The 26,537-nt window shown below is 47.3% G+C and overlaps 1 protein-coding gene across 3 annotated transcripts; it reads right to left on the reverse strand.

Moving 5' to 3' along the window:
* Window positions 1-579: 579 nt before the first annotated feature.
* On the reverse strand, window positions 580-25,465 carry PLCD4 (phospholipase C delta 4). Of its 3 annotated transcripts, XM_070386715.1 has the most exons (16): window positions 25,249-25,465; window positions 19,430-19,485; window positions 19,240-19,295; window positions 17,735-17,963; window positions 16,502-16,631; window positions 15,703-15,934; window positions 8,846-9,047; window positions 7,766-7,910; window positions 6,807-6,959; window positions 5,002-5,169; window positions 3,624-3,780; window positions 3,175-3,291; window positions 2,766-2,938; window positions 1,849-1,984; window positions 1,374-1,523; window positions 580-1,286 (listed from the first exon to the last, which is right to left on the reverse strand). In XM_070386715.1, the coding sequence occupies exons 4-16, from the start codon at window positions 17,797-17,799 to the stop codon at window positions 1,180-1,182; spliced, it is 1,935 nt and encodes a 644-aa protein (XP_070242816.1). In that variant the 5' UTR covers window positions 17,800-17,963; window positions 19,240-19,295; window positions 19,430-19,485; window positions 25,249-25,465; the 3' UTR covers window positions 580-1,179. The 3 variants fall into 3 exon arrangements, with proteins under 3 accessions (XP_070242816.1, XP_070242817.1, XP_070242818.1); XM_070386716.1 differs by lacking the exons at window positions 17,735-17,963; window positions 19,430-19,485; window positions 25,249-25,465 and having other exon boundaries at window positions 16,502-16,637; window positions 19,137-19,270; XM_070386717.1 differs by lacking the exons at window positions 17,735-17,963; window positions 19,430-19,485; window positions 25,249-25,465 and having other exon boundaries at window positions 16,502-16,637; window positions 19,240-19,258.
* Window positions 25,466-26,537: the final 1,072 nt, after the last annotated feature.

The following is a 26,537-nucleotide window of genomic DNA, read 5'->3' on the forward strand; positions in this document are numbered from 1 at the left end:
GAGTGATTGGTTCTGAAACAGGACCAGGTCTGCCTTCTGTCTGTCATAGAGCCTGAGTTAGCCCTTGCCTGCTCCTTATTTCCAAGTCCCTTTGTCTTCCAGTAGATGGAGGATTGCTACCCATTCAGCCTTCTCGTAGAAGCAGCTTTAATTCAGCAGCATCCTCAGACCAGCTCAGCTGCTGGACTGGAGTTGAAGCACAGGATAGTGGAAGACAGACAGTTGGGGAGGTAAATCTCTCACCCAGAATTCTGTCGGTGCTTCACAGTGACTGTATCATAAATCATCTAAACTGGGACACTGGGAAAATCGAAGAGGGTACTATTAATAATTATGCTGAGACACCAGACATAAAGCAAGACTATTCCAGGCCAACTCTTTAGGAAGCCTGGGATCACGTAACTCTCTGTCTTCTCCTTTTACCCTGCCACGTAGAAGTCATACTTCTTAACTCTGTGTAGTGAATCCTGAGGGGCCTGGGAAACCCTGTTTTCCCACTTTTTTCTACCCCACCTGTCTTACCCAAATGTCCCCCAACCCTCATATCTCCTTGCCCAACAATAAGAGACCACACTCATGCCAATTTGAGAGAGAAGCTCTATTTATACTGGTGGCACAAGTGAGCAAGAGTCCAGTGGGGACTCTCAGAGCCATGCAGTGTTCTCTTGAGAGTCATAATACAGGGGATCAGATCTCCTTCCCCAGCCTTTGCCTGGGGAGACTTGAGGCTTGATTTGTCTTTCCCTTGGCTCTGGACTTTGAGGAAGTTAGGGGTGGAGGTTTGGGTTTTGGGTTTCTCTGCCCCCAAGCCCCTCTCTGGATTTCTAGCTGCAATGTGCCTTTGAGCCAGAGTTGGTGGGAAAGCACTGTCCTAGATCTGGGTATGGTGTTGAGCCTATAGCCAGAGGAAGGAAGGAATTCCAGTGTAGAGTCTGCAGAGGGAAAGGATAGGAATGATGCCAGAAGCTTGTGAAAACGAAGAAAGGGAAGAGAAAGAAGGTGAAAAATCGGGTCCTACATTTGCTTGTCAGGAAGGACCAAGTCATTTTGTGCCTGAGAAGGCACAGTCCAAAGCTCGGGTTTTTACCACTGTTTGCTTTCTGGAGCATCCTTCCAGGTTTTTTCATTTTTCTCACCATCTACAGCCAGTGAATCCACTCCACCTGTGAAGTGGCTGCCTTAAGATTCAGCCTCCTCTGACACTTCCTGTGTGCAGATGTGCACAAAGATGGAAGCTGGGTGAAGGCTGAGGCCATCCTTGGAGAGCAGGTGTATGTGGCGGTAACCTGGGGGTGGTTGGAGGGGTGGAGAGGACAGCATCAGGAAGACGGCCAGAGCTGGGGTGTGGGCCGGGAGAGGGAGGACCATCTCACCTTGCTGCATGCAGCTCCACGGCAGGGTGTACTGACCAATGAAGTCGTTTCGGGATTTCCAGTCATAGTCTTTGACCACAAAACGCAGCAGGGCCAGTTCAGGTACCAGGATCCGGAAGCACAGTGTCTGCCCCCAGTATGGATTAAAACCTGAGCCAGGGAGGGTGAGTGAGGGAAAGGATGAAGGAACAGACATTATTGACGGCGCTGGTGAGTTGCTTGCCCTGTGTTCTCTTGCTTCATTTTCAGAGCAGTCAGCACTTTACAGGTGAGGAAACCGAGTGGATAAGCAGTCTGCTTAGGTCACTGTAAGTGAGAGACCTGGCTTCAGACCAAGTCCTCCTCCTTTGTCCTGTCTGCACTGCTTCCCCTGGAGGGGCAGGAAGGGTGACGGACTGTGCTTAACGGAGACCTGGACAGTGGGGAAACCACAGCCATGCTCCTCCCACTTCCCCAGCACTGCCCAGCGTCTCACCATTGTTCTCCACGTAGCTGGTCTCTTGCCGGGTTGTGTCTGGGCGGACGCCAAAGATCTCCACTCTCACCAAGGGGTCCACAATGGACTGTTCTTTGGTGTTGTCCACTTTGGGGAGTTGCTGACCACTGATTACCTGCAACCAGGGCTCTGGAACCTCACTAGTTCCTGCTCAGCCCAGCCCCCCTCCAGCTCTCACACCCTGGGGGGAGGAGGAAGGCTGAGGGGAGGGGGAGACATAGGACCTTGCACTATATGCTTATGGTTTACAAAACTAATTCTCATGGGTAATATATTTTCTTCTAGTACCTCACCTGCAATTTAAAATGCATCCAAGTAGAAATTTAATAAGGTCTGAAAGTGGGAAAGTTATGACAGCAACCCTTCTATAGCACTTCTGTGCCCTAGGCACTGTTGTCAGCGCTTCAGATTAATGAGGGGCTCCCCAGGTGGCTCAGTGGTCAAGAATCTGCCTGCCAGTGCAGGAGACTCGGGTTCAATCCCTGGGAAGATCCCCTGGAGTAGGAAATGGCAACCCACTCCAGTATTCTTGCCTGGGAAATTACATGGACAGAGGAGCCTGGTGGGCCACAGTCCATGGGGTCACAAAGAGTCAGACAGGACTGAGCACACACACACATACACACACACAGATTAATCTCAACAGTTCTGTACAGTAGGCAGTATTACCCCAATTTTGCAGGTAAGGAGAATAAGGTTAAGTTTGCCAAACATTACATGACTAGTAAATGGGTTTGGACCTAGGCGATTGACTCCGAAGTCCATGCTGCCCCATGAGGAACTTTCCCTCTATTACACTCCTGTCAGACCTAGCCGCCCCTGCCCCCCTCCCCCCTGCCCCAGGCTCTATTTCAGCTATCCCAGTTTCTTCCCAGTGGTTTTTCTTTCCATTATACCTGGATTATGAGGGTCTGGGCTTTGAAAGGGCTGATGGGCCTCTCAGGGTGGAAGGAACTCTGGGCATCGCGCAGGAAGTCTGGCTTCAGCACATAGCCACAGCCAGCGTTCTGGCGGAAGAGCCCATCACACAGGTCCATCTCCAGCCCGGCTGTCTGCATGTTCATAGCCACTGAGGGCCCCAGGAGAAAAAAAGGAAAGAGTCACCTTGGGGACTAGGCAGCCATCTTCCAGAGAAACCAGACTGAGAACTTTTTGGGTGTAAAAGGGCTGCTGGCAACACTGGAGAATGTCTTTCTCAGCCCGGCACTCCCCTTGAAGCACTCTCTGGCCCCGCTGCCACCCAGGGACCAACTTCCCATCCATTGCCCTTGCACTCCGTCTTCCCTGTCCCTACCACTCCCTCACCCATCTGGCAGCCTGCATTCCAGAATTCCTGGGGGTTGTAGTTGGATGAATCCGTCCTCAAGCCACTGGGATACACTCTGGTTAACTGCCAGGCATTGTGCTGCACAAACTCGTCACCTGTAAAGAGGGTGTGGGTCCTGAGATGGTAGTGGGTGGAGTGGACCCTCCTACTTCCTTGGTCCCAAGAGCCCCCGCCCACCTACTTCACTCTTCTCTCCAGCATCTCCTAAGGCTGTGACTGTCTCTGCTCCATGCAGACCACCTCCCCCAGCTGTCTTTCCACTAGAGCCTTGAGTCCACTGTTCACCTCCTATCCCCATACCTGGTCCGGGGAGTTCCTTAACTTCCGCGTCCCTCTGCTCCCTCATCCTCTTTCTTGGAACTCATCCTCCTACCCGTCAGACCTGACTTTACCCATCCCATTTCCATCCCTCCCTCTTGGTCCTGACCAGCCTCCTTGATGAGGCTCTTGGCCTTGGTTTCAGAGAAAGATGATGTTTCATAGAAGTGGTAGTGCTCCCTCGAGTGAGTGAAGCTATAGAATGTGACAGCCTTCAAGTAGACAACCAGGGCAGAGAGGGCTGGACACAAGATGGCCTTGGGTTTCTGGAAAAGGAGAGAGAGGATGACAGAGTTGAGCCATTAGCAATCCGAGAGGGAAGAAGCCAGTGGCCAAGATCTGAACTTCCCCACCCAACCTAAGGCTCTGCCCGCTGCCTCCCTCCTGCCTCACCTGCTTGGGAAAGAGAAGAAGCCCAGGCTTGGAAATAGGAGCCTGGGCCATAATCTGACAACACAAAGGCCGACACAACAGCGGGCACATCACAACCTGAGGATGGGAATGGGAATAAAAGCAGTCTACGTATACTAAAGGGATCAGTTTCAGCCTCTGGGCTTGAAGGGTTACTGTGCAGGTAACAGGTCTTTAACTTATCACTGCTAAACAGAGATGTCATCCTCACTACCTCTCATCTTTTAAAACAAATTAATTTTTTATCAAAATGTATATGAATCCAGATACATCAAGTTATGCAAATGGTCATGGAACTCACACCTGGAAGGATGTCAGAGTCCCAGAGTAACATCTATAGATTTTTCTGAATTCCCATTTCCATCCCTGGGCATGGCAGCAGGTGAGACAACACAGCTCCAGAGAGAACAGGATAATTAGCTAGAAGTCATTCAGCTGAGCCAAGCAAGTGCATAAGAGAGAGAAATGCAGACTTCAAAGCAAGATCTTGGTGGTCCCACTGTTGGCAGCCCTTCCCCAACCTTTCATGCTCCTCCTCTTTGGCTATTTCTGGTCCCTTTTCAGACTCACCTTTTCCAAGAAACTTTCTAGCAATAAACCCACTTTAGTTGAGGTCATAGCAGTCACTCTAGTAAGCCCTACTTACCTAATATAACAACACACATGCACACATCAGTGGTTTTTGAAGTATCATTTAAAGAGACTGGGAAGTAGTACAAAGATGTCTCAGAAGTCACCTGGGAGACCCAGGAGAGAGCCAAAGAAGTACTTCAACCAGAATGACTCTGCATATATCTATTTTGTGACCTGAGCTTCCATATAGAATTTCATTAAAAAAAAAAAAAAAAGATCTCACAGAACAAAGAAGTTGGAAAGCCACTGCCATATGTCTGTATATGGCAATCTATATGATGATGCTGTGTATGGATTCTCATGCCTCTTGTCATTGGAGGCAAGGAGCATTTTGCTCCTTGGTTCTCCACCCTGCCTGGCTCCAGTCTCTTCACACATGGGGTCTCAGCTTGTAGTACTGACTAATCAAACGCCAGAGCAGAAAGACCACCCTTCTGGCCTACCTTCTTTTTGTCCTCACTGCGAGGGCTCAGGTCCTGGGGCTCAGACTCCAGCTGGGCCTCCAAGTCCAGCCTAGCCTCCTGCTCTGCTTCCAATTCAGCCTCTGGTTCTTCCTCCTCTTCCTCAAGCATTAGCTTCTTCCCCTTCACAAGGATCTTCCCCCGAAGGTCCTAGGGGACAAAAACAGAGGGGCCTGTCTACCTGTCTGCTCTGGGCCCCTCCTGTGGGTCGTGCAGCTCCTATGCAGCTCTCACAGGACCACCTCAAAGGCAAAGGAAGCAAGTAAGTGGTCGGAAGTTCCCACAGGAAGGCTACTTGATACATAGAGCAGGGATTTCTTATGGTTAAGCCGACCTGTAACATCTCTAAGGTAAAAAATACATGCGAACCCCTACCTCACATTTGAGACGTAAAGATTCCTCATAGATTCAAGATTTACATGTAAAGAACATTAGAGTATTAGAGGAAGATAGAGACTCTTTCTGAAAAGCCTCAAGGTAGGAAAGCCTTTGAAAACTCAGAAGACATAAAAAATGATTGGCAGAGGTGACTACATAAAGGTTAAAAACCTGTAAAACAGAAGAGGCTATGAAGACAAAAAGAAAAAATAGACTGCAAGGGGAGTTTCCTGGTGGTCCAGTGGTTAGGACTCCACATGGCTGTGTCCTGGGTTCAGTCCCTGGTTTTGAACTGGGTCATGCAAGTCGCACAGCGTGGCCACCCCTGCCCAAATAGACTGCAAAAAAGTATTTTTAAAGCATTAATATCTTTAACATTTTTTAAAGTTATATATCAAGAAAAATTATAAACTCTAATATAAAAAAGTTTGTAAATAATATCAGTTAATTTGAAAGAATAAAACAGACCTATGTTTTTTAAAAACTTTTTTTTCATGTTTGCCATTACGAATCATCTCACTACTGGAGTTGTTTGTAGTCATCCCCTTACACTGTTCAGTTGGAGTGAAATTTGGTTTTTTTCTGCACCCTGCCCCCCGCCACGAGGGCAACTTGACAATAATAACCAAAAATGTCAACATGCAGTTTTCAACCCAGCAATTTTTTTCCTAGGAATCCATTTCAAAGAAAGAGTAAATGAGCAAAGCTCTATGTACAAATGAAAAATTATAAACAACCTAAATGTTTACCATTTACTGGTTATTTTTACCACCTACTGGTTGAGTAAATTATGGTCAGTAACATAAAGTTTAATACTATAGAACTGTTAAAAAAGAAAATATATATGAAAAAATATTTGTGATATATATAAAAGGGATAGGAAGGATTATCCCATTCACATTTTTTTAAAATGTAACCATATATACATATATATGTCTATATAAGTGTGTAAAAAATCTATAATGTTGGCAGCTGTTATTGGAGAGGTTGAGATTATGGTGGGGGAATCTCCCCTTATATTTGTAGAGCCTATAATAATGAACTATCAGGAAAAAAAATGAAGATCTTCCATTGAAAAAAGAAATATAAAGTAAACAAATGGTTTTAAATTTAGAAAGCTATATCTGGAGTTTTATGTTGAATTAGATTTTTTTTTATTTCTTTTGGCCATGCCACTCGGCTTGCAGGATCTCAGTTCCTGAAGCAGGGATTGGCAGTGAAAGCTTGGAATCATAACCACTAGGCCACACTGGAACACCCTGAATTCGATTTTTTAAAAATTAAAGTTGTCTCTGAGAATATTAAAGAGCAAGACGGTCCATCTGAGGGTGAGAAGAAGGGAACAGATGGGCCTGGGAGGAAGAGCCAAGCCCGGTAGGGAAGCCTGGGCTAGAAGGCAGGGTCCCTACCTCGGGGGAGGGCAGCTGAGTGGGAGGCTGCCCATCCAAGGCTGTCGTCAGTAGCTGATCCCCCAGGATCTCCGTCAGATGGCGCACGATGATCTCCTGCTGCTCCCAGCTGCAGTGGTTCTCCAGCGACAAGATGACTGGATAGTCTGACGTCTGGTCAGGAGGGGAAGGCATGCTGGAGCCAGAGTTCTGAGGCCTATGACCTTCTTGATTCTCCAGCTCCACCCCCACCCACCACCCCACCACCCACCCCCTGCCAATTACTCAACTGAGTACCCTGATTGCCAAAAGTCCTCTGACCCCATGCCAGGCCTCCAGGAGATCTGCCTGGGTCTAGGCACCCCACATCTAAAAGTCATTCTTGGGACCCCAAATCTCAGATCTGTGCCAGGTCTGACCCAGGTCCTATGGGACCTTTGAGTTTTCAGGCTTAGAGTGGGAAAGCCAGGCCAGTGCCCCAGACATGTTCACGTTATACTTTCAGACTTTCATCCCCAGATAGCTATTGCCTCCCAGCTCTACCCACCAGTTTGTCTGTTTCCTCCTCCGCCCTCTCCCAGGTGGGTGACAGAAGTTTTTAGAAGTAATCATTACAGTTAGCAATTACTTCTATGACTGCTCAACTAGTAACACATCCAACACTTATTCATAATAATCCCTTAATGTTTGCCTGATGCTTCACAATTAAAATCTCTTTTACGTATATGTCATTTGACATCACCTAGGTCGGGAAGATCCCCTGGCGAAGGGAATGGATACCCACTCCAGTGTTCTTGCCTGGAGAATTCTATGGATAAAGGAGCCTGTTGGGCTACAGTCCATGGGGTCACAAAGAGTTGGATACAACTGAGTGACTAATACTTTTACTTTCCCCTGCATCCCTCCCCAACCCCAGACCCAGAGTCTCTTCCTTCAGATCCTCTTGCTAATCACCAGTATTTCCATCCTGAGGCTCCCACCTGGAAGGCATACTGTCCTATAGCGGCCACAACATCTTTGAATGGGATGCGGGAGGTCAGGGTGTGTCCGTGGTAAACAATAGGTTCCCCGCTTGGTCCATCCCATATATCCACCTCCACACAGCGGCACCCCCGCTTCAGGGCCCTGCAAGAACCCCACCCCCCAGGGAAGGGAGGGGTCAAGGTGTGATCTTTCACATAGGGACCCTCTTCCCTCTCTGGAGAGAAGAGTGCTCACTGGCACTCACACATCAAGACTGTCAATTTACATCTCCGTGGACCCCTGTCTGTCTGCCGGGACACACCTGCAGCTCACACTGATCTCCACCAGGCCCTACTCAACAATCCTCCCTTAGGGAGCCATCACATACTGCCTTCTGGTGTTCTGCTTGTATATCTTTATATGACACCTGAGTTATTCAAACTCTCGGTAAATTTACATTTTACTTCCTTGCTAGGCTTCCTAGGGAAGTTGCACTTGAAGCGACTAGTTCAGCTGCTGACATTACAAAGATGCCTTGACTATTTGACCTATTGCATGGTTAATCACAATAAAGTCAGGTACCATTTATTACCTATTGACACATAAATTACCTTATTGAATCCTCACAACAAGCTAGACAGAATAGACAGAATAGTAATCCTCTCTGTGTCTCAGATAGGGAAGCTGAGGCAGAGAGAGGTTAAGTATTTGACCTCAGAGTACCAAGTGAAGGAGCTAGTGGTTGATCTTAAATGGTCTGACTCCAGAACCTATGTTTTTAAATCCTCTTCCCTACTGCCTCCCATTTAACATTGAGTTTATTTATTTGTTCAAAATAAATTTGTCAGGACCTCTGGTGCCAAGGTAATTTCATGTCCTATGAAAGAGAAGCTGTGTTTACCCGCAGGGTTTCCACAGCACTCTCCTGCCAGTCTTCAATATCTCCTCCAAGTCTCTCAGGGACCAAGGAATCCTCAGCTCAAATCCCCCCACAACAGCATTTCAATTCCTGCAGTCAACTAACAATTCCCCTCCAACTTCCCACAGACCTTCCCATCTCATGAGCTGGACCCCTTCACCCCCCAGCCCCACAGCACCGTATGTATCCCTCCACGCTGCTCTGGCCACAAAGCTGGTCCCCCACCAGGTAGGTGTTGTGGGAGGAGTTGATGTAGTAGTGGTTCAGGGGTTGAGTCATGTCCTGGTAGAGGGGGTGGCAGGTTGGATTGAAGATGTCTCCGTCCTTCGAGCAGAGGTAGCCGAGGAAGCCATCCATGCTCAGCACATGCCGCAGTTTTCCTGGGGTGTGGAGTGGCTAGAGTGAGAAGCTCTCTGCTCAGAGCACCCCACCCCTCTCCAGGGCCCAGCCTTTCAAATGGTGTCCACTCCCAGCCTCCAGACCCCACTGCCCTATCCAGCCTGTCATTTCAAGCATCCCCATCCTCAGAGAACCATAAAAATACAAAGGGAATTATTAAGATCATGCTAGTCCAGTGCTGCCCAACAGAACTTTCTATAGTGATGGAAGTGTTCTCTGGTCTGCACAGCCCAGTATGATAACCTCTAAATAAATAAAGCTACTGAGCATTTGAAATGTTGCTGTGTGACTGTAGAACTGAATTACTGTTTTGTATTCACAGGAGATTGGCTCCAGGACTTCCCCCTTCCCCATGCTGCTGCTGCTGCTTCGGCTGCTGCTAAGTCACTGCAGTCATGTCCGACTCTGTGCGACCCCATGGACGGCAGCCCACCAGGCTCCCCTGTCCCTGGGATTCTCCAGGCAAGAACACGGGAGTGGGTTGCCATTTCCTTCTCCAATGCATGAAAGTAAAAAGTTAAAGTGAAGTCATTCAGTCATGTCTGACTCTTAGCAACCCCATGGACTGCAGCCTACCAGGCTCCCCTGTCCCTGGGATTCTCCAGGCAAGAGTACTGGAGTGGGGTGCCATTGCCTTCTCCGGCCCCTTCCCCATAACAGATACCAAAATCCATGGACGCTCAAGTGCCTTACACAGAATCTCATGGTACAGTCGACCCTCTGTATCCACGATGTGGCACCTGTAGATACAGAGAGCCGACTGTAATTTAAATTTAAATAGTCACATGGGGCTCAGGGTTACCATGAAGGACAGCACAGTATTTAGTCCAAAGGACTAATTTCATAGATGGGGCACCCGAGGCTCAGAGAGGATCAAAGTCAAAGACTTGTTAGTGACAAGACCAAGGTGCGTGCATGAATGCCAAGTTGCTTTACGTCTGAAGACTCTTTGTTACCCTATGGGCTGTAGCCTGCCAGGCTCCTCTGTCCTCGAGATTCTTCAGGCAAGAATACTGGAGAGGGTTGCCATGCCTCCTCCAGGAGATCTTCCCAACCCAGGGATCGAACCTACATGTCTTACATTTCCTATGTTGGCACAGGCGTTCTTCAGCTCTAACACCACCTGGGAAGCCCCAAGACCAAGGTACCTGTGTGTTATGCCCTGGGCTGTGTAGCTACTGCCTACTATGGCCTGAGGGTTTCTTGAGCGTTGCCAAGGACATAACATGCAGCATCTCCCTTAATCCTCTCACCAACACAATCAGGTGGATATAACATAATCTGCCCTGAGAGGTTAGGTCACATTTGTGGTTGTTGTTCAGTCGCTCAGTCATGTCTGACTCTTTGCAGCCCTAGGGCATGCCAGGCTTCCCTGTCCTTCACTGTCCGCCAGAGTTTGCTCTAACTCATGTCCATTGAGTCAGTGATGCCATCCAACCATCTCAACCTCTGTCATCCCCTTCTCCTCCTGCCTTTAATCTTTCCCAGCACCAGGGTCTTTTCTAATGAGTCGGCTTTTCATGTCAGGTGGTCAAAGTATTGAAACTTCAGCATTAGTCCTTTCAGTAAATATTCAGGGTTGATTTCCTTTAGGATTGACTGGTTAGATCTTCTTGCTGTCCAAAGGACTCTCAAGAGGCTTCTCCAGCACTACAACTCGAAAGCATCAATTTCTAGGCATTCGGCCTTCTTTATGGTCCAACTCTCACAGCCATACAGGACTACTGGACAAACCATAGGTTTGACTATACGGACCTTTGTCAGCAAAGTGATGTCTCTGTTCTTTAATATGCTGTCTAGGTTTGTCACAGCTTTCCTTCCAAGGAGCAAGAGTCTTTTAATTTCATGGCTGCAGTCACTGTCAGGTGGCACTAGTGGTAAAGATCCTGCCTGCCACTGTAGGAGACATAAGAGACCCTGGTTTGATCCCTGAGTCAAGATGATCCCCTGGAGAAGGAAATGGCAACCCTCTCCAGTATTCTTGCCTGGAGAGTTCCATGCACAGAGGAGCCTGGCAGGCTACAGTCCCTAGGGTTGCACAGAATCGTACATGACCGAAGTGATTTAGCACGCACACAGTCACTGTCTGCAGTGATTTTGGAGCCCAAGGAAATAAAATTTGTCGTTGTTTCCACTTTTCCCCCTCTATTTGCACAAAGTGATGGGACTGGATGCCATGATCTTCGTTTTTTGAATGTTGAGTTTTAAGCCAGCTTTTTCACTCTCCTCTTTCACCCTCACCAAGAGGCTGTTTTGTTCCTCATCACTTTCTGCCATTAGAGTGGTATCATTTGTATATTTGAGGTTGCTAATATTTCTCCTGGCAATCTTGATTTCAGCTTGTGATTCATCCAGCCTCGCATTTCACATAAGATACTCTGCATATAAGGTAAATAAGCAGGATGACAACATACAGCCTTGACATACTCCTTTCCCAATTCTGAAGCAGTCCTTGTTCCATGTACAGTTCTAACTGTTGCTCCTTGTCCTGCATACAGGTTTCTTAGGAGACAGGTAAGGTGGTCTGGTATTCCCATCTCTTGAAGAATTTTCCACAGTTTATTGTGATCCACACAGTCAAAGACTTTGGCATAATCAATGAAACAGAAGTAGATGTTTTTCTGGAATTCCTTTACTGCTTTTTCTATGATCCAAAGAATGTTAACAATTTGATCTCTGGTTCCTCTGCCTTTTTTAAACCCAGCTTGTATATCTGTTGTGTACTACTGAAGCCTAGTTTGAAGGATTTTGAGCATTAAAAACTTGCTAACATGTGAAATGAGTGCAATTGTGTGGTAGTTTGAACATTCTTTGGCTTTGCCCTTCTTTGGGATTGGAATGAAAACTGACCTTTTCCAGTCCTATGGCCACTGCTGAGTTTTCCAAATTTGCTGATATATTGAGTGCAGCACTTTAACAGCATCATCTTTTGGGATTTTAAATAGCTCAGCTGGAATACCATCACCTCCACTATCTTTATTCATAGTAATGCTTCCTAAGGTCCACCTGACTTCACTCTCCAGGATGTCTTGTTCTAGGTGAGCGACCACACCATCGTGGGAAATCGAGATCACTAAGACCTTTTGTACAGTTCTTGTGTGTATTCTTGCCACCTCTTCTTAATCTCCTCTGCTTCTGTTAGGTCTTCACTGTTTCTGTCCTTTATTGTGCCCATTCTTGCATGAAATGTTCCCTTGATATCTCCACTTTTCTTAAAGAGGTCTCTAGTCTTTCTTTTTCTGTTGTTTTCCTCTACTTCTTTGCACTGTTCTCTTAAGGTTTTCATATCTCTTCTTGCTATTCTCTGAAACTCTGCATTCAGTTGGGTATCTTTCCCTTTCTCCCTTGCCTTTTGCTTCTCTTCTTTTCTCAGCTATTTGTAAAGCCTCCTCAGACAACAACTTTGCCTTCTTGCACTTCTTTTTCTTTGGGATGGTTCTGGTCACCGCCTCCTATATAATATTATGTCACATAACTAATAAGTGAAGGAGCTGGGATTTGAACCCAGGGAGTCAGATGTCAGAATCTGCCCTACACTGCTGGACTGTGAAGTCTCACTGAGGATAACTTTGCTACAGGGGAGGCAGAACAGCTTTACTCTCATGCCTAGCTTCCTCATTCCAGGTGTGACAAGGCCTGGCGATGGTGGAAAATGGCAAGAAGTTGGGCACAAAGTTTCATTCTTTCTATATTTTGGCCATGACTTGAGGCATGCTGATGCTGCTGCTAAGTCGCTTCAGTCGTGTCCGACTCTGTGCGACCCCATAGACGGCAGCCCACCAGGCTCCCCAGTCCCTGGGATTCTCCAGGCAAGAACACTGGAGTGGGTTGCCATTTCCTTCTCCAATGCATGAAAGTGAAAAGTGAAAGTGAAGTTCTTCAGTCGTGTCTGACTCTTAGTGACCCCATGGGCTGCAGCCTACCAGGCTCCTCCGTCCATGGGATTTTCCAAGCAAGAGTACTGGAGTGGGGTGCCATTGCCTTCTCCAGACTTGAGGCGTGCAGGGTGCTAGTTTCCCGATCAGAGATCAAATCCATGCCCCCTTCAGTGTAAGTTCAAAGTCTTAACCACTGGACTGCCAGAGAAATCCCACAAAGTTTCATTCTTGACTGTAATGACCCAAATTGCAAATTGATAAAGTCCATAGCTACCAGGTACTTTTCATGTGCTTTATTTCATTTGATCACCAGTTATTTTACAAATGAGAAAACTGAGCCTCCGATAGGTTAAGCAACTCAGTACTCTATAAGAAGCAGAGTGGGGACTTGAGCCTCTGTCTCCTGACTGATACCACACTTTGCAGCCACAGTGTTGTTGTATCTGATAATCAAGTGAAAAGGGAAAGAACTCCAAAAAGGGTGGATAGAATAAATGTGGGGCTTCCCAGGTGGCTCAATGGTAAAGAATCTGCCTGCCAGTGCAGGAAACCCAAGAGACAAGGATCCAGTCCCTGGGTTGGGAAGGTCCCCTGGAGTGAGAAATGACAACCTACTCCAGTATTCTTGCCTGGAAAATTCCATGGACAAAGGAGCCTGGTGGGCTTACAGTCCATGGGCTACAAAGAGTTGGACATGACTGAGTGACTGAGCATGCACACAGGCAGAATAAATGTAATGATGTATGCTGGATTCTTCATTGGAAACAGAGGATCCTGTCTTAACCCTTCAACTTCCTCTTCTGTTTAGTTTTCTGAAAAGATTGTGTCACAGCCCCTTTCTTCTCTAAGCACCCACATAAATCTGGAATCAGTGATTGCAACACTTTGTTTGGCTCCACGGTCCATGAGGGTAGTGTCCTTGTCTGACCTACTACTGTATCTCTGTTGCCTATCATTGGTCCTGGCACATTACAGGTACTCAGTGAGCATTTGCTGAAGTAGCGAGTGAATGAATGAATGAATGAATGAAAGGGAATGGGAATTGAGACCTAAGAAACCTGGGTCACCTGTCCAGCTCACATTCCTCTCATGTCTTATTCTCATTCTCAAGAGAGGCACCAGGTAAGAGTCAATGATCTGGCTTTGAATTACAATTCCTCCTTTCATTAGCTGTTGACTTTAAGCAAGTCATTTAATTTTTCTGAATCTCAGTTTTCCTCTTCTGTACAACTGAGTTGATAATAGAAATCTACTTCCATGGGTTGTTGGAAGGATTAGAAGAGAAAAGGCATGTAGAGATATCAGCACATTATGGGATGCTTAGCAAAGGCCCAATAAAGATTATTGCTTTTGATTTACAAGGATGTAGTGAGTACTAAACCCACTCCGGTGTTCTTGCCTGGAGAATCCCAGGGATGGCGGAGCCTGGTGGGCTGCCGTCTACGGGGTCTCACAGAGTCGGACACGACTGAAGCGACTTAGCAGCAGCAGTAGCAGCAGTGAGTACTAAGGGCTTCCCTGGTGGCTCAGATGGTAAAGAATCTGCCTGCAGTGCAGGAGACCTGGGGTTTTATCCCTGAGTTGGGAAGATCCCCTGGAGAAGGGAATGCCTACCCACTCCTGTATTCTTGCCTGGGAAATCCCATGGACAGAGGAGCCTGGTGGGCTATAGTCCATGGGTTCGAAAAGAGTTGGACACTACTGAGCGTCTAACACACTCACACACTCACACACACACACACAAAGGACTAAATAATGTAAGAGCTATAAAGTGAAGTAAAGTGGAAGTCACTCAGTTGTGTCAGACTCTTTGCGACCCCATGGACTATATATATAGTCCATGTAATTCTCCAGGCCAGAATACTGGAGTGGGTAGCCTTTGCCTTCTCCAGGGGATCTTCCCAACCCAGGGATTGAACCTAAGTCTCCCGCATTGCAGGAGGATTCTTTACCAGCTGAGCCACAAGGGAAGCCCAAGAATATTGGACTGGATAGCCTATCCTTTCTCCGGCAGATCTTCCCAACCCAGGAATCAAACTGGGGTCTCCTGCATTGCAGGTGGATTCTTTACCAACTGAGCTATCAGGGAAGCCCTCTTTTTATTAATAATGTAAGTTTTTCATGCTCTGCAAGGAATGAAGGGCAGGAAGGTGTCTACTAAAGGGGCAAGGAGAAGGTTTGAGGGCAGAAAGGGCATATTTTAACTGCTTGTTAAGAGCCAAATGATTGTCTACCTCATCATCCACCTCAGCCAGGGGCTGACTAGGTGTCCAGCTCAGGGACTTAGGACTCAAAAACCACCTGGGGAACTTGGAGAAAGTCCAGAAAAGGGCAGAGAGCCAGCACTTAAAGAGACAGCAAACAGGAACCATGAAGGGAACTAAAGGGAAAGGAATCACATGCCCTAGAGAAGAAGCCAAAAGTAAGAGGAGAAGGATTTTATGTTTCCACTGAGGACAAAGGTTGATATCAGGAAGAACAGTGTGAAAGTGAAGAATGAGAAATATGAGCGTGGTAGAGGAAAGGGGACTTACGGAATGTTCTTCCTCCTAAGAGATACAGCACTACAGAGGAGACTCCTGTCTTATGTGGGCAGGAAATGGCTTTCTCCTTCTGGAGGAGTGATTGAATGAGATGAAGATGATTGGGAACGGGGTCTGGGGGACTGAATTTTCCCTTAGTTAGGCAGAAGGCTAGTTGTCTCTTGGTCCCCCATCTGGCCCCCATGTGTGTTGCCTCACCACCCTAGTCCTCTTACCACTTTCTGAAGGCTCATAGCGGTCGATGAGTTCCAGAGCAAGGTCAGAAGCCCGTTCTCCTTCCTTCTGTTCCTCTTGGAGGAAATCCACAAATTCCAACAGGGTCAGTTTCTGCCCATCAGATGAAAACTTTTCAAACAGTTCCTGCACTTCTGGACGCTGAGTCAATGACTTATAGAACTCTACAAATTCTTCTCCCTCCAGAGTCCCAGACTGGGATGTGTCTGCTGTCTGCAGAAGAGGGTTTAGAGGAGAGTAAAAAACCCTTTAACGGCAGATGTTGCAGTTTTGACTTTCCTTGTAAGGGAGTTATTATTGATGGAGCCAGGCTGGCTTCCACAGAACTCCTGACATTTAGTGTTCATAGGAAAAGCCACGACAGGAAGTAAAAAGCAAAATTTCGGCCATACCATTTGCTACTGGAGAAAAATTTCAACTAGAAAGAATTAAATGCCCCCAACATGTCCCTAAAAGATCAGAAGATCCCTTTTTCTATTTACTCACATGCCAGTTGGAGTTTTCCACTGTACTAGGCACTTGTGAAATCCTGGCCAAGGACAGAGAGGTCCCTGAGGTCTGATGTAATAACATGTTGTTATTTACCTTTCATAAGATTATGAGTCATCTTTCCAACAAGACTGAAGGGTAAGAACCATGTCCTACCCACACTTCCCAATGAACCTGGCGTAGTAGGAGAGATTCAACAGCTGTGTGTTGCTGGAGAGGGTTGGAGGACTTCTGGCTAAGGGAGAATGTGGCCTTGATTGGCTTCTGCTAACCTTTCCCCAGAAGACTCACCTGGAAAAGCTGAAAGGCATATTCCTGGTCCATTTCCACATTCATCAGGTGCAATAACCGTTGGACCTCTCCGAAACTCATCCGACCATCCTGGTTTTTGTCTCCACGCTGGAACCAATCACTCAGCCATCCAGGTCTGAGTCAAGGCAAAAGCACTGAGTGTGTGTTTGTGTGTGCAGATGTGTGTGCACATTCATCCATTGACTGCTCCCCTGTCTTTGTTGCCAGTCCCCTCCCCAGAGCCAGTTCATTTTCCACATTAGCTTCTGGAATAATCTCCCCAGAGCACCAATCTATCTTGCCCCTGCATGGCTCAGGTGCCTTTGGGGACATCCCTGTTGCCTGCAAAAAGAAGCCCAACTTCCCTAACATAGAAATTAAGATCTCCTTCACCCCAGTGATCTGGCCCCAAACCAGCCTTCTCAACACAGAAATGACTACCTTGTACCTCAGACAGATTCAGCAAGCCCCTGCTTGGTGATGTCCCAGCTCTTCAGCTTCCTACCTCTGGGTCTTTATTCATGATGTTTCCTCAGACACGAGTGCCTTCCCCTCCTCTTCCCTTCAGTTCAAATTCTACTCATTTTCAAGGCTCAGCTCAAACGCTACTTTCTCCTGAAGCTTTCTCATGATCATCTCAGCTAGAAATAAGTATTTCTCCTTCCTTTGAACACCCACATATCAGCTAAGTACTGTAATGCTGGTAAATTAAATTATTCACACAATTCTATTTTCTCTGCTGACTAAAATAATATCTGAGCCTCATTAATCTTTGTATCCCTAAAGCCTGGCATAGTGCCTCTTACATTCTGCTTAATAGATGGTGAATAAATGAATGGACCAGCATAGAAGATGAATACATTCTAGGAAACTTGAAGTGAGTTGATCCCACTAAGCCCCCTAAGGAGTTGCTCCCCATCCCTATGGGAGTTAATGCCACTGGGATCTTCTGTTCAGCTCTCAGGATCAGCTCCTAGTTTGCCTCTCACGGTCCCTTTACCCAATCCTGGGGGCCCTGATTCCTCTCCAAACTCTGTGTGACTCTGTGCCATCACAGGCCTCCATTCTTCCCTCAGTATCTCAGCCTCACATCAGCCCAAGCTGTCCCTGGCCACCCCATCTGGACTCTCAGGCCCCTCTAGCCCTGTGCCCCCTCCTACTTGTCCCTAGCCCTTCAGCATCTGGCTCCTTCAGTGACCCCTGGATCCCACTCTGACTCCATCCTGCTGATACTGATCCAGCCTCTCCTGTTGGTCCATGTTGGTGACAAAGCCCACCAACAGCTGGAGCCCCTGCATCCAGGTCTGGGCTTCCTGGACACTGTTGGCCACCAGGTCCAGGTTGGAGCGGCGGCCATGGAAGACGATGGTGAAGCCCTGCTCCAGGGGGAACTCCTCTGCCAGGTTGCGCAGCAACTCAGACTCGTGGCCCTCACGTACTGTGTCCACGTCGGAGATTGAGACTGCCAGGGAAGAAGTGAGTGGGGGGCCCTAAGCAAAGGGTCTGACAAATCACAGCAGCTGAGAGCCAAGGACCAGTACTCCCCCTTCTTCTCTCTGAGACCACAGGAGGAGGGACCCCAGCCTCCATAGACTAAAACCCCCAAAGCCTTAGTACAGGGAGATGCAGATTCTTGGAATTCAGATTGCCACATGAGTCGTTGTTTTCATAGCAGCATGACAAGGGGCCTGTGCTGGAAATGGCAAGACCTGGCTTCCAGCCACCAACTGGCAGTGTGACAGGGATGAAAATGACGTAGCCCCTCAGCATCCTAATCTTAAATAAGGGATGGTCCCTTCCATGGCCAATCCAATGGTGATCAATTACAGGAAGACTGGTGGGGCTGACAAGTGGAAGCACACTTGCAGGATAGAAGCAGTTACACCAAAGCATGACGCGCCCAAATTCAGTTCTCTCATTCCAGGTTTGAGGGCTTCCTCTTTCCAGATGTCTGGGAGGGAGCCAGAGAAATCCTTCCCCCTGCTTCTTCAGCTGGGGCTGGTGTGGATCATAAGCTCTGGTTATGTCTCTAAAGTAGATTCTCTCGATCATAAAGTGTTTGGCCAATAGGAGGAACACTGTTATGACGCATTTACGATATTTAGAAATATTCACTATAATGGTTAACTCACTAAATTGATCCGGGTTTCAGGCCTCATGCTAGGTGGTTTATATACATTAAGTTCTTGAGCTCCTGTAATGTACTAGGCTGTTTAATCCTCATTTTATAGATGAGGAAACTTATATTAGCTTAAGTTAAATAACTTGTCCAAAGTCACTCAGCTAGAAATTGGCAGAGCCAGGGCTTTTATCTAGACAGTTGGCTACCCGAGATTATGCTATAATAATGATGATGATGATGATAGTAATAAGATAAAACCTATGATTTATTGAGCCTTATTATGTGGCAAAGACTCTTGGAAGATCTTTGCACACCATAACCAATTTGATCCTTGTAACACCCTGAAGAGGCTAGTACAGTTATAATTTCCATTTTACAGGCTCAGATAAAGACACTAAAGAGACCAGAACAGGGCACATCATAAGACACTGGTCACTCCTCTGCCCTCAAGCTGCTGGGCCTGTAAGGTCCTGTCCACCCACATGCCCACCCCTGGCTACCCACATCACTCACAGCTGGGCTTGGCCCTGCCTCCAGCCTGCCGGGCATGCCAGACTGTCATGCCATCGTCCTGAAGTCTGAAGAATCTTAGCTTCTTCCAGCTTTTGGACCTCACCTTGCGCATCATTGTGCCTTTCTGCATCAGCAGCAGATCTTGATTGATGGGCAGCCCTGAGCCAGGAGAAGCAGGGACTGAGTAGCCGGTAGGGAAGGTGGAGGGCCCAGGAGGAGCTTTGGAACAGGAGTCCAGCCTCCTCCCTGTCTCTGGGCTGTCTCCCCAAGCCCTCTTCTGCAGGGGTACTCACGGCCTTGCAGCAGATACGCCATCACCCACTGCTTCACCAGCTGACGCCAGAGTCACCTAAAGGAGCGAGGAGCAGCAAGAGGCTTCAGGTTAATCTTGAGGTCTTAGAGTAATAGATCGAGGGAGGAAGAGAAGGAAATTAGTGTTCCTTGACTGCCTGCGTTGTGTCAGCTACTTCATCTACATAATTTGTAGCTCTTTTCACTTCTAATTTGAGTTTAGTGATTGAAGCTTAGAGAGGCTAAGAAACTTGTCTCAATCACACAGGGACTTGGAATTTAAACCCAAATATATCTGATTTCAGAGTTTCTGCCGTTTCCCACAGCCATCTCTGACAGGGCCAACCCAGGGGTTTCTGCCAAATACCCTCTTCTTTTCCAACACCCTACAATCCACGAGGTCATGTTGACCACACCTCTCTCAGTTCCCCATTATTAGGAATCACTGACTTGCTGGCTGCCCCCTTTCAGAACTTGGAATCTCTCTGCATCCTAGCCTTTCCTTCTCCAAGCAGAATCATCTCAACTTCCCTTCCAGGAGCCCTCACCATGCTCCTGTGTGGATCCTCCAGCTCTGGACAAGCTAGGCCAGAGTATTTCTTTTGTCTCTTCTACCACACTTAGTGCTGCGCCTTGCTAAATGAGCCACTTCTACCTTCACATGATAAAGTATAGCTCATACTCTTATTCATAATAGTAATTCTCACAGTTTTAATGAACCAGATAAGTTACATAGTCTCAGAACAGCATGTTCAAGTTTTCTCTACCTACTGAAAGAGAGTTCCTACCTTTTATGCTCATCTGCTGCTGCTGCTGAGTCACTTCAGTCGTGTCCGACTCTGTGCGACTCCATAGACGGCAGGCCACCAGGCTCCCCTGTCCCTGGGATTCTCAGGCAAGAATACTGGAGTGGGTTGCCGTTTCCTTCTCCAATGCATGAAAGTGAAAAGTGAAAGGGAAGTCGCTCAATCGTGTCCGACTCTTAGTGACCCCATGGACTGCAGCCCACCAGGCTCCTCCATCCATGGGATTTTCCAGGCAAGAGTACTGGAGTGGGGTGCCATTGCTCATTTAGGACTGGTTATTCCGGTGGTCATGTATGGATGTGAGAGTTGGACTGTAAAGAAAACTGAATGCCGAAGAATTGATGCTTTTGAACTGTGGTGTTGGAGAAGACTCTTGAGAGTTCCTTGGACTGCAAGGAGATCCAACCAGTCCATCCTAAAGGAGATCAGTCCTGGGTGTTCATTGGAAGCACTGATGCTGAAGCTGAAACTCCAATACTTTGGCCACCTCATGCGAAGAGTTGACTCATTGGAAAAGACTCTGATGCTGGGAGGGATTGGGGGGCAAGAGGAGAAGGGGACGACAGAGGATGAGATGGCTGGATGGCATCACCGACTTGGTGGACATGAGTTTGGGTAAACCCCGGGAGTTGGTGATGGACAGGGAAGCCTGGCGTGCTGTGATTCATGGGGTTGCAAAGAGTTGGACACGACTGAGTGACTGAACTGAACTGAAGTTATCCTAAGAGCTAACAACAAACTTGCCTTGAAAAGAACTGGATGATTTGATTTGTGGCCACTTTGATCCTAGCTTTGTGCCTAGAACAAATATACTCAGTGCTTAAAACAAATCATGCTGAAACTGGCAAAGTCCACGGAACATAAAGCTTTATGCTTTTGTATAAGCAAAGGATCCATGGTTGAAGAGAAATATTGTGGGTTTTAATTAGTAAGTTTAAACTTAAAAGAAGTCTTTCCAGCTGCCCTTTGCAGCATGTGGGATCTTAATTCCCAATCAGGGATCGAACCTGTGCCTCCTACAGTGAAAGTGTGAAGTCTTAACCCCTGGACTGCCAGGAACATCCCTGAATAAGTTTAACAATTTGTCAGTGGTGAACATCTAAAAAAAAAAAAAAAGGCAAGAATCCTTAAACTAATTATTCAGTTAGTAGTCCATTTAAACATCATGTAGTTCAACTCCCTACGTTAGAGCAGAAATCCAGAAACATGATGTGACTTGTCTGAGGTCACACAGCATATTAGTGCCCCATCTCCCTTAAGTAGGAAGAGCCTGTAAAGCCACCCAGGGTGGTGATCTTCAGGAATGATGTAGAAGTCACTGAAATTATAGCTCTCCTGACTGAAGGACCTAGAGAAGATTTTCCAAAGGAGTAGGAATGTGCAGGAAACCAATCTGAGTCTAAGCAGAAGAGATAAGGCAACTCTCAGGAGAACAAGAACACAGCTTCAGTCCCAAGAGGGAAAGGTTTTACTGGCTGAGGCTGCACGTAGAATCCTGAGTGAGACCAGAGGAGACCTCTGGATGGAAGAAGGAAGGAAAGAAGACAGGAAAGCATCTCTGCTTTGCTGGGTGGTGCTGCACAGCTTGGAATCCAAGGTTTGCAAAAGTTCTATGAAGACTAAAAAGTAATAGATCTTCATTAAATGTCTTAGAGTTTCAGACTCTAAGAGGGGTTGGGGTCAACCTGGGGCTGAAGTCTAATCCCCTTTGCCAACATTTTGCCTCCTCTCTCCTCTGAACTTCCGGGGTGGGTGGGCTTTGGCCCTGGGAGAAGACAGAATTACCTTCCATATGCCTGTGTCTGGGAGCCTCACCACAATGTCGAGACATGGGAGATCTGAGAACAGTCCCAAGCACAGGAACAGCCCTACCTCATCTCAAACCAGCCTTAGAAAATGATTTTATATTCTTTTGTCAAACTCTTTCAACCTCAGAGCTTGGCGTGCCCTGCTCCCATTCTTGAGTCACTGTTTTAAAACTGTATCTAGGTGACACATGGCCGATAGAGGGCTAGGTTCAACTCAGGGAGCCACAGGATGTCAGAGCTGGACTTCATTTTGTAGAAAAGGGACAGAGGAGCTCTTTTCTCTGCCATCCTACGTGTGATTGAGTTTGCATCTCACCATGTCTTCTCACAAGACTTTCAGGATCAGGCAACTCCTGACCACAAAAAAAAGCAGAATCATCCCATTCCTCAATAGATTCCAATGAAAACAGGTAATCAGATACAACTCCAAGAGAAGACACTGGAGAAGAACCAAGCTGGCTGTGTCAGAAGCTTCACGTATGAAGTGGCACACATTTATCCTGTGTTAAGGTTGTACGTTAACCAACCAGATCACAGACCATCACCGCTCTTTGAACAACTCACAGGGGAGACGAAATGCTTAGCTCCCCGTGCTTTCTGTTTCCCCACCAGCGGTCTATGGAGCTCAGTAATAAGTATGGGAATCCTTTTGTCAGAAAAAATAAAGGGACAGAAGGCTAGCTGAACTGCCAGTCACCTAAGGAATTAAGTGGCAGAACTGGGGCTAGAACTGAGGTCTCCATTTGACCAACTCAGAGACCTCACCGAGACCACCCTTAGAAAAGGCTTTCTCTAGCAAGCCGATGAAAGCAGAGCTGGGACCCAGTGAGGGACATTGTTCTCCCTCCCCGCCACCCCATCATTTTCTGTTCCTACCATATCCCACTCAACAGCCTTTCTTTTCCTTCTTCCTATTTTCTTCCCCTTCCCCCTCTTCTACCTGACCCCTTCCTTTTCCTTTCTTCCTAGCTCACTTTGCTCTCTCCTGACCCTCCCTTTGCCTTCCTATTTGCTTACCTAAGTCAGCCTCTCTTTGCTCTTGACTTCTCATCCTTCTCCTCATCCCTTCTCCTCATTACTCCTTGCTCTTTTGTTTCTCTTCTAATTTGCAATGGCTTGGATTCTCGTCCCCTGAAAGGTGCTTGAGACTTTGGTTCAGGAAGGGGGACTCTTGGGTTGGGATCCTGAGTAACAGATCCTTCTGCTCAGCTTCATTTTCCCCTGTATCCTAGGAGACTGACTAAACAAACTACTCAGAGAATGCAACTTAGAACCTAGGTGTTCTAGGTCTTGGTGTTTCCTCTGGCACCTGAAGGTGGAATGGGGAGGATGGTCACAGCTGAGGCAGGTACAGTTTGGAGAGGAGGGAAAAAGGATTTGGGAGTGGGAGCAAGAGAAAGAGGCAAGAATCAGAGGATAATGACTGAGAGAGAGGTTGGGTCTTAACTGTTTACGTCTAGGCACATATGTGGAGCTCCCTGAGGATACAGATAATTACCTCTACAATACAGATGAGAAAATAGACACACAAATAGGGCAGGAAGTGGCCAAGGGTTGCCAAGCAAAATTTGGTCCTCAGCTGACAGGTGGCTTCATATCACCTGGAGATGGACTTTGGTAGAGTTGCCTGTGGCTTATAGTGGAATTCGAGGTGTCTACAGTCTCTCTGCGGAGAAGGCAATGGCACCCCACTCCAGTACTCTTGCCTGGAAAATCCCATGGATGGAGGGCCTGGTGGGCTGTAGTCCATGGGGTCGAGAAGAGTCGGACATGGCTGAGTGACTTCACTTTCACTTTTCACTTTCATGCATTGGAGAAGGAAATGGCAACCCACTCCAGTGTTCTTGCCTGGAGAATCCCAGGGACGGGGGAGCCTGGTGGGCTGCCGTCTATGGGGTCGCACAGAGTCAGACATGACTGAAGCGACTTAGCAGCAGCACAGTCTCTCTGAGGGCAGGATGGAAGAGATTCATCCTGTCTACTCTCTTTCTTTGGAGGAGAATTATGACAAACCTGGTTCATGGCTCCCGTCACAGGTCATAGCCTTCAGAATGTTAGAGCTTGAAGACTCATACACACACATCAATCTAGTGGTTCCTGGTTATATCAATGTCTCCTGTAGAGTGTCTTAAAACAGAGATTCCTTAGCCCCACCTCAAATCTACCAGATCAGAGTTTCTAAGGATGGGGTCCAGGAATATTCATTTTTAACAAGGGCTCCTGAGACACAAGCAAATCTAGGGAACCCTCTACTCCCTCCCACAGTAGATCAGGAAGCCATGGTTCAAAGTCAAAGAGCTAGTTAACATCAGAGACAGGACTAGGAGCAGGTACTCTTCCAATATTTTTTTTACAATGCTTCCCCAAAAAGGCAGCTTTATTTAAAGAGAAGTCACAGTAAAAATGAAAGAATATTTCCTGTGCCTAGAAAGATTCTGTTGTACTCTTGTGCACATCAATTTAATGTTCTCATGGACGCCTGTGAATCAACCAGATTCGTTCATGCCTCCACTCATCCCATAAATTCTCAAGTGCCTCCTATTTGACAGCACTTGGTCAGACCTAGGAGGCAGCTGGGAGTAGGTCAGACAGAGTCCCTGAAGTGTGAATTGTTGTTTTGGTCTCAACACCAACTTGTCTGAAAATCAGTTTTTTGGTTCTACAATCCTTCCCATTAGGCCTGTCTTTCATGGGCACCAACAAAGTGCCCTGGATCATTGAGCAGGCTAAGAATGAGGCATAGAACTCAAACCCTGGCTCTTTCCAAGGAAGTCTCACAACTCTCTGCCTATTATCAGGGGTTTCTGATAATAGAAGACTCCCCCCAACCCTTCCCCTCCGTGGGTCTTGGTCAACCCTCATGTGGTAATCCTCAACAATCTGTTAATGAATTCATGCTGAAGCATGATTGCTTCAGTTCTCTCTCTTCCCTTCCTGGGGTGAGATCACCACTTATCTACACAGTGACAGCCCTGGGTAGCTAAGAGGTCCTCATATAAAAAGGTGACTGATATAGCTAGTAGGAAAACTATAAGTCCAAGTGGATAAGCTACAGAAAACCAGCAGGTCAGGGGCCCGTAAACCTGTTTAGGCAAAGGAGTCCAGGGTATGATTTAGTCAGGGGGAATAAGCATGTGGAGGCCAAGGGCAAGGACTTGGGCATGTAGGAGCTAGGAGCAGTGGCTGGTCAGAGCCTCCAGCCCTTACCGTGGGCAGGATAGCCGTCCTATGTCTGAGCTCTGGGATGCTCTCCGCCGTGGAGCAAGGAAATCCAGTGGGGCTCCTTTGCTCTTCTTGCACTCGCTGGCTTCCTCCCCTCTTCTGCTGCAGTTTGCTGCTGTCGCTGGCTGACTTACAGCCAGATGGAAGGAGTAGGGTGGGGAGAGGTGTGAGTTCTCTCCTCAGTCCAGCCCATCCCTTAAAGGCCCAGGACACTGGTCAGCATGAGGGAGTCATGGGGGTGGGGTGGGTAGCACAGGATTAAGGGGAGGGATTGACGAGCAGTGCATGTCCAGGGAGGAGGAGCCTGTCTGCCCTTCCTCTCCATGCCAGCCCTCACTGACCTCAATCTCGCAGCAGCTCTCAGAGCGAAACCCAAGGAGTATCCGAGTGGCAGTGCTCCATGAATCACTGTTTTTCATTCTGGTTGGTTTCTCTCTGCATGTTGTACAGCTGTCTTTGCCCTTATTTCATCTGGCTCCCTTCCATGGTGTCTGTTTCCATTGGCCTGGTTCTGTGTCTCTGCATCCTGTCTTGCTGAGCACTCAGTCTAACTTTATGGCTCAGGGAAAGTAGAAAAGATACGGTGGGAAAGGGGGAAGGTGACAAAAGGAGGAAGAATGATTTTAGAGTGTAGAGGGAAAGGTTGGCGTCTCTATATATATTAGATATCTGCTGAATATTGAAGGAATGTATATATGAATGTAGGAGACAATTTGTTTCATAGATTCATTCATCCTACAACCGTTTGTTCAGCATCTCTAACAGGCAAGGACATATCTGTGTGTTTATAAAGGTACATGTAGAAATGAAGCAGACTCATAGTGTATAAGGATCAAAAGCAAAAAGAGGAACACAAGGCTGGAAAGACATCCAGCTGGGAAAGCAAGGTAATGAACTTCTTAAAGCGTGTACGAATAGGCAGCGGAAACAAACACCAAGATTGAGGAAAGTAGGAGAGGAATAGGGGATTGTCAAGGGCTTTATTACAGCTCCATACTTCACAGTGAGAAACGGAGGCCCAGGGAAGTTTCAGCAATGGCCCGGACTCACAGGTCAGAGCAGAGACCGCCAGTCCCTTACAATCTCCCCAGTACTGTGAGCTGGGACCTACTTTTGCTCTGCCTTGGGAAGACTGTGGGGTATGGCTCTTTTTGGATCAGTGTATGACAGAATGGAGCTGAGGGTAGGGGCACAGCTCTGTACTTGGACTTCTGTGGGGTCATCTTCCAGTGAGTAATGTCTTAATCACAGGCACAGAGGGAACTAACTGTACA

The sequence above is a fragment of the Bos mutus genome, chromosome 2 (genome assembly GCF_027580195.1).
Source record: "Bos mutus isolate GX-2022 chromosome 2, NWIPB_WYAK_1.1, whole genome shotgun sequence".
Taxonomy (NCBI): domain Eukaryota; kingdom Metazoa; phylum Chordata; class Mammalia; order Artiodactyla; family Bovidae; genus Bos; species Bos mutus.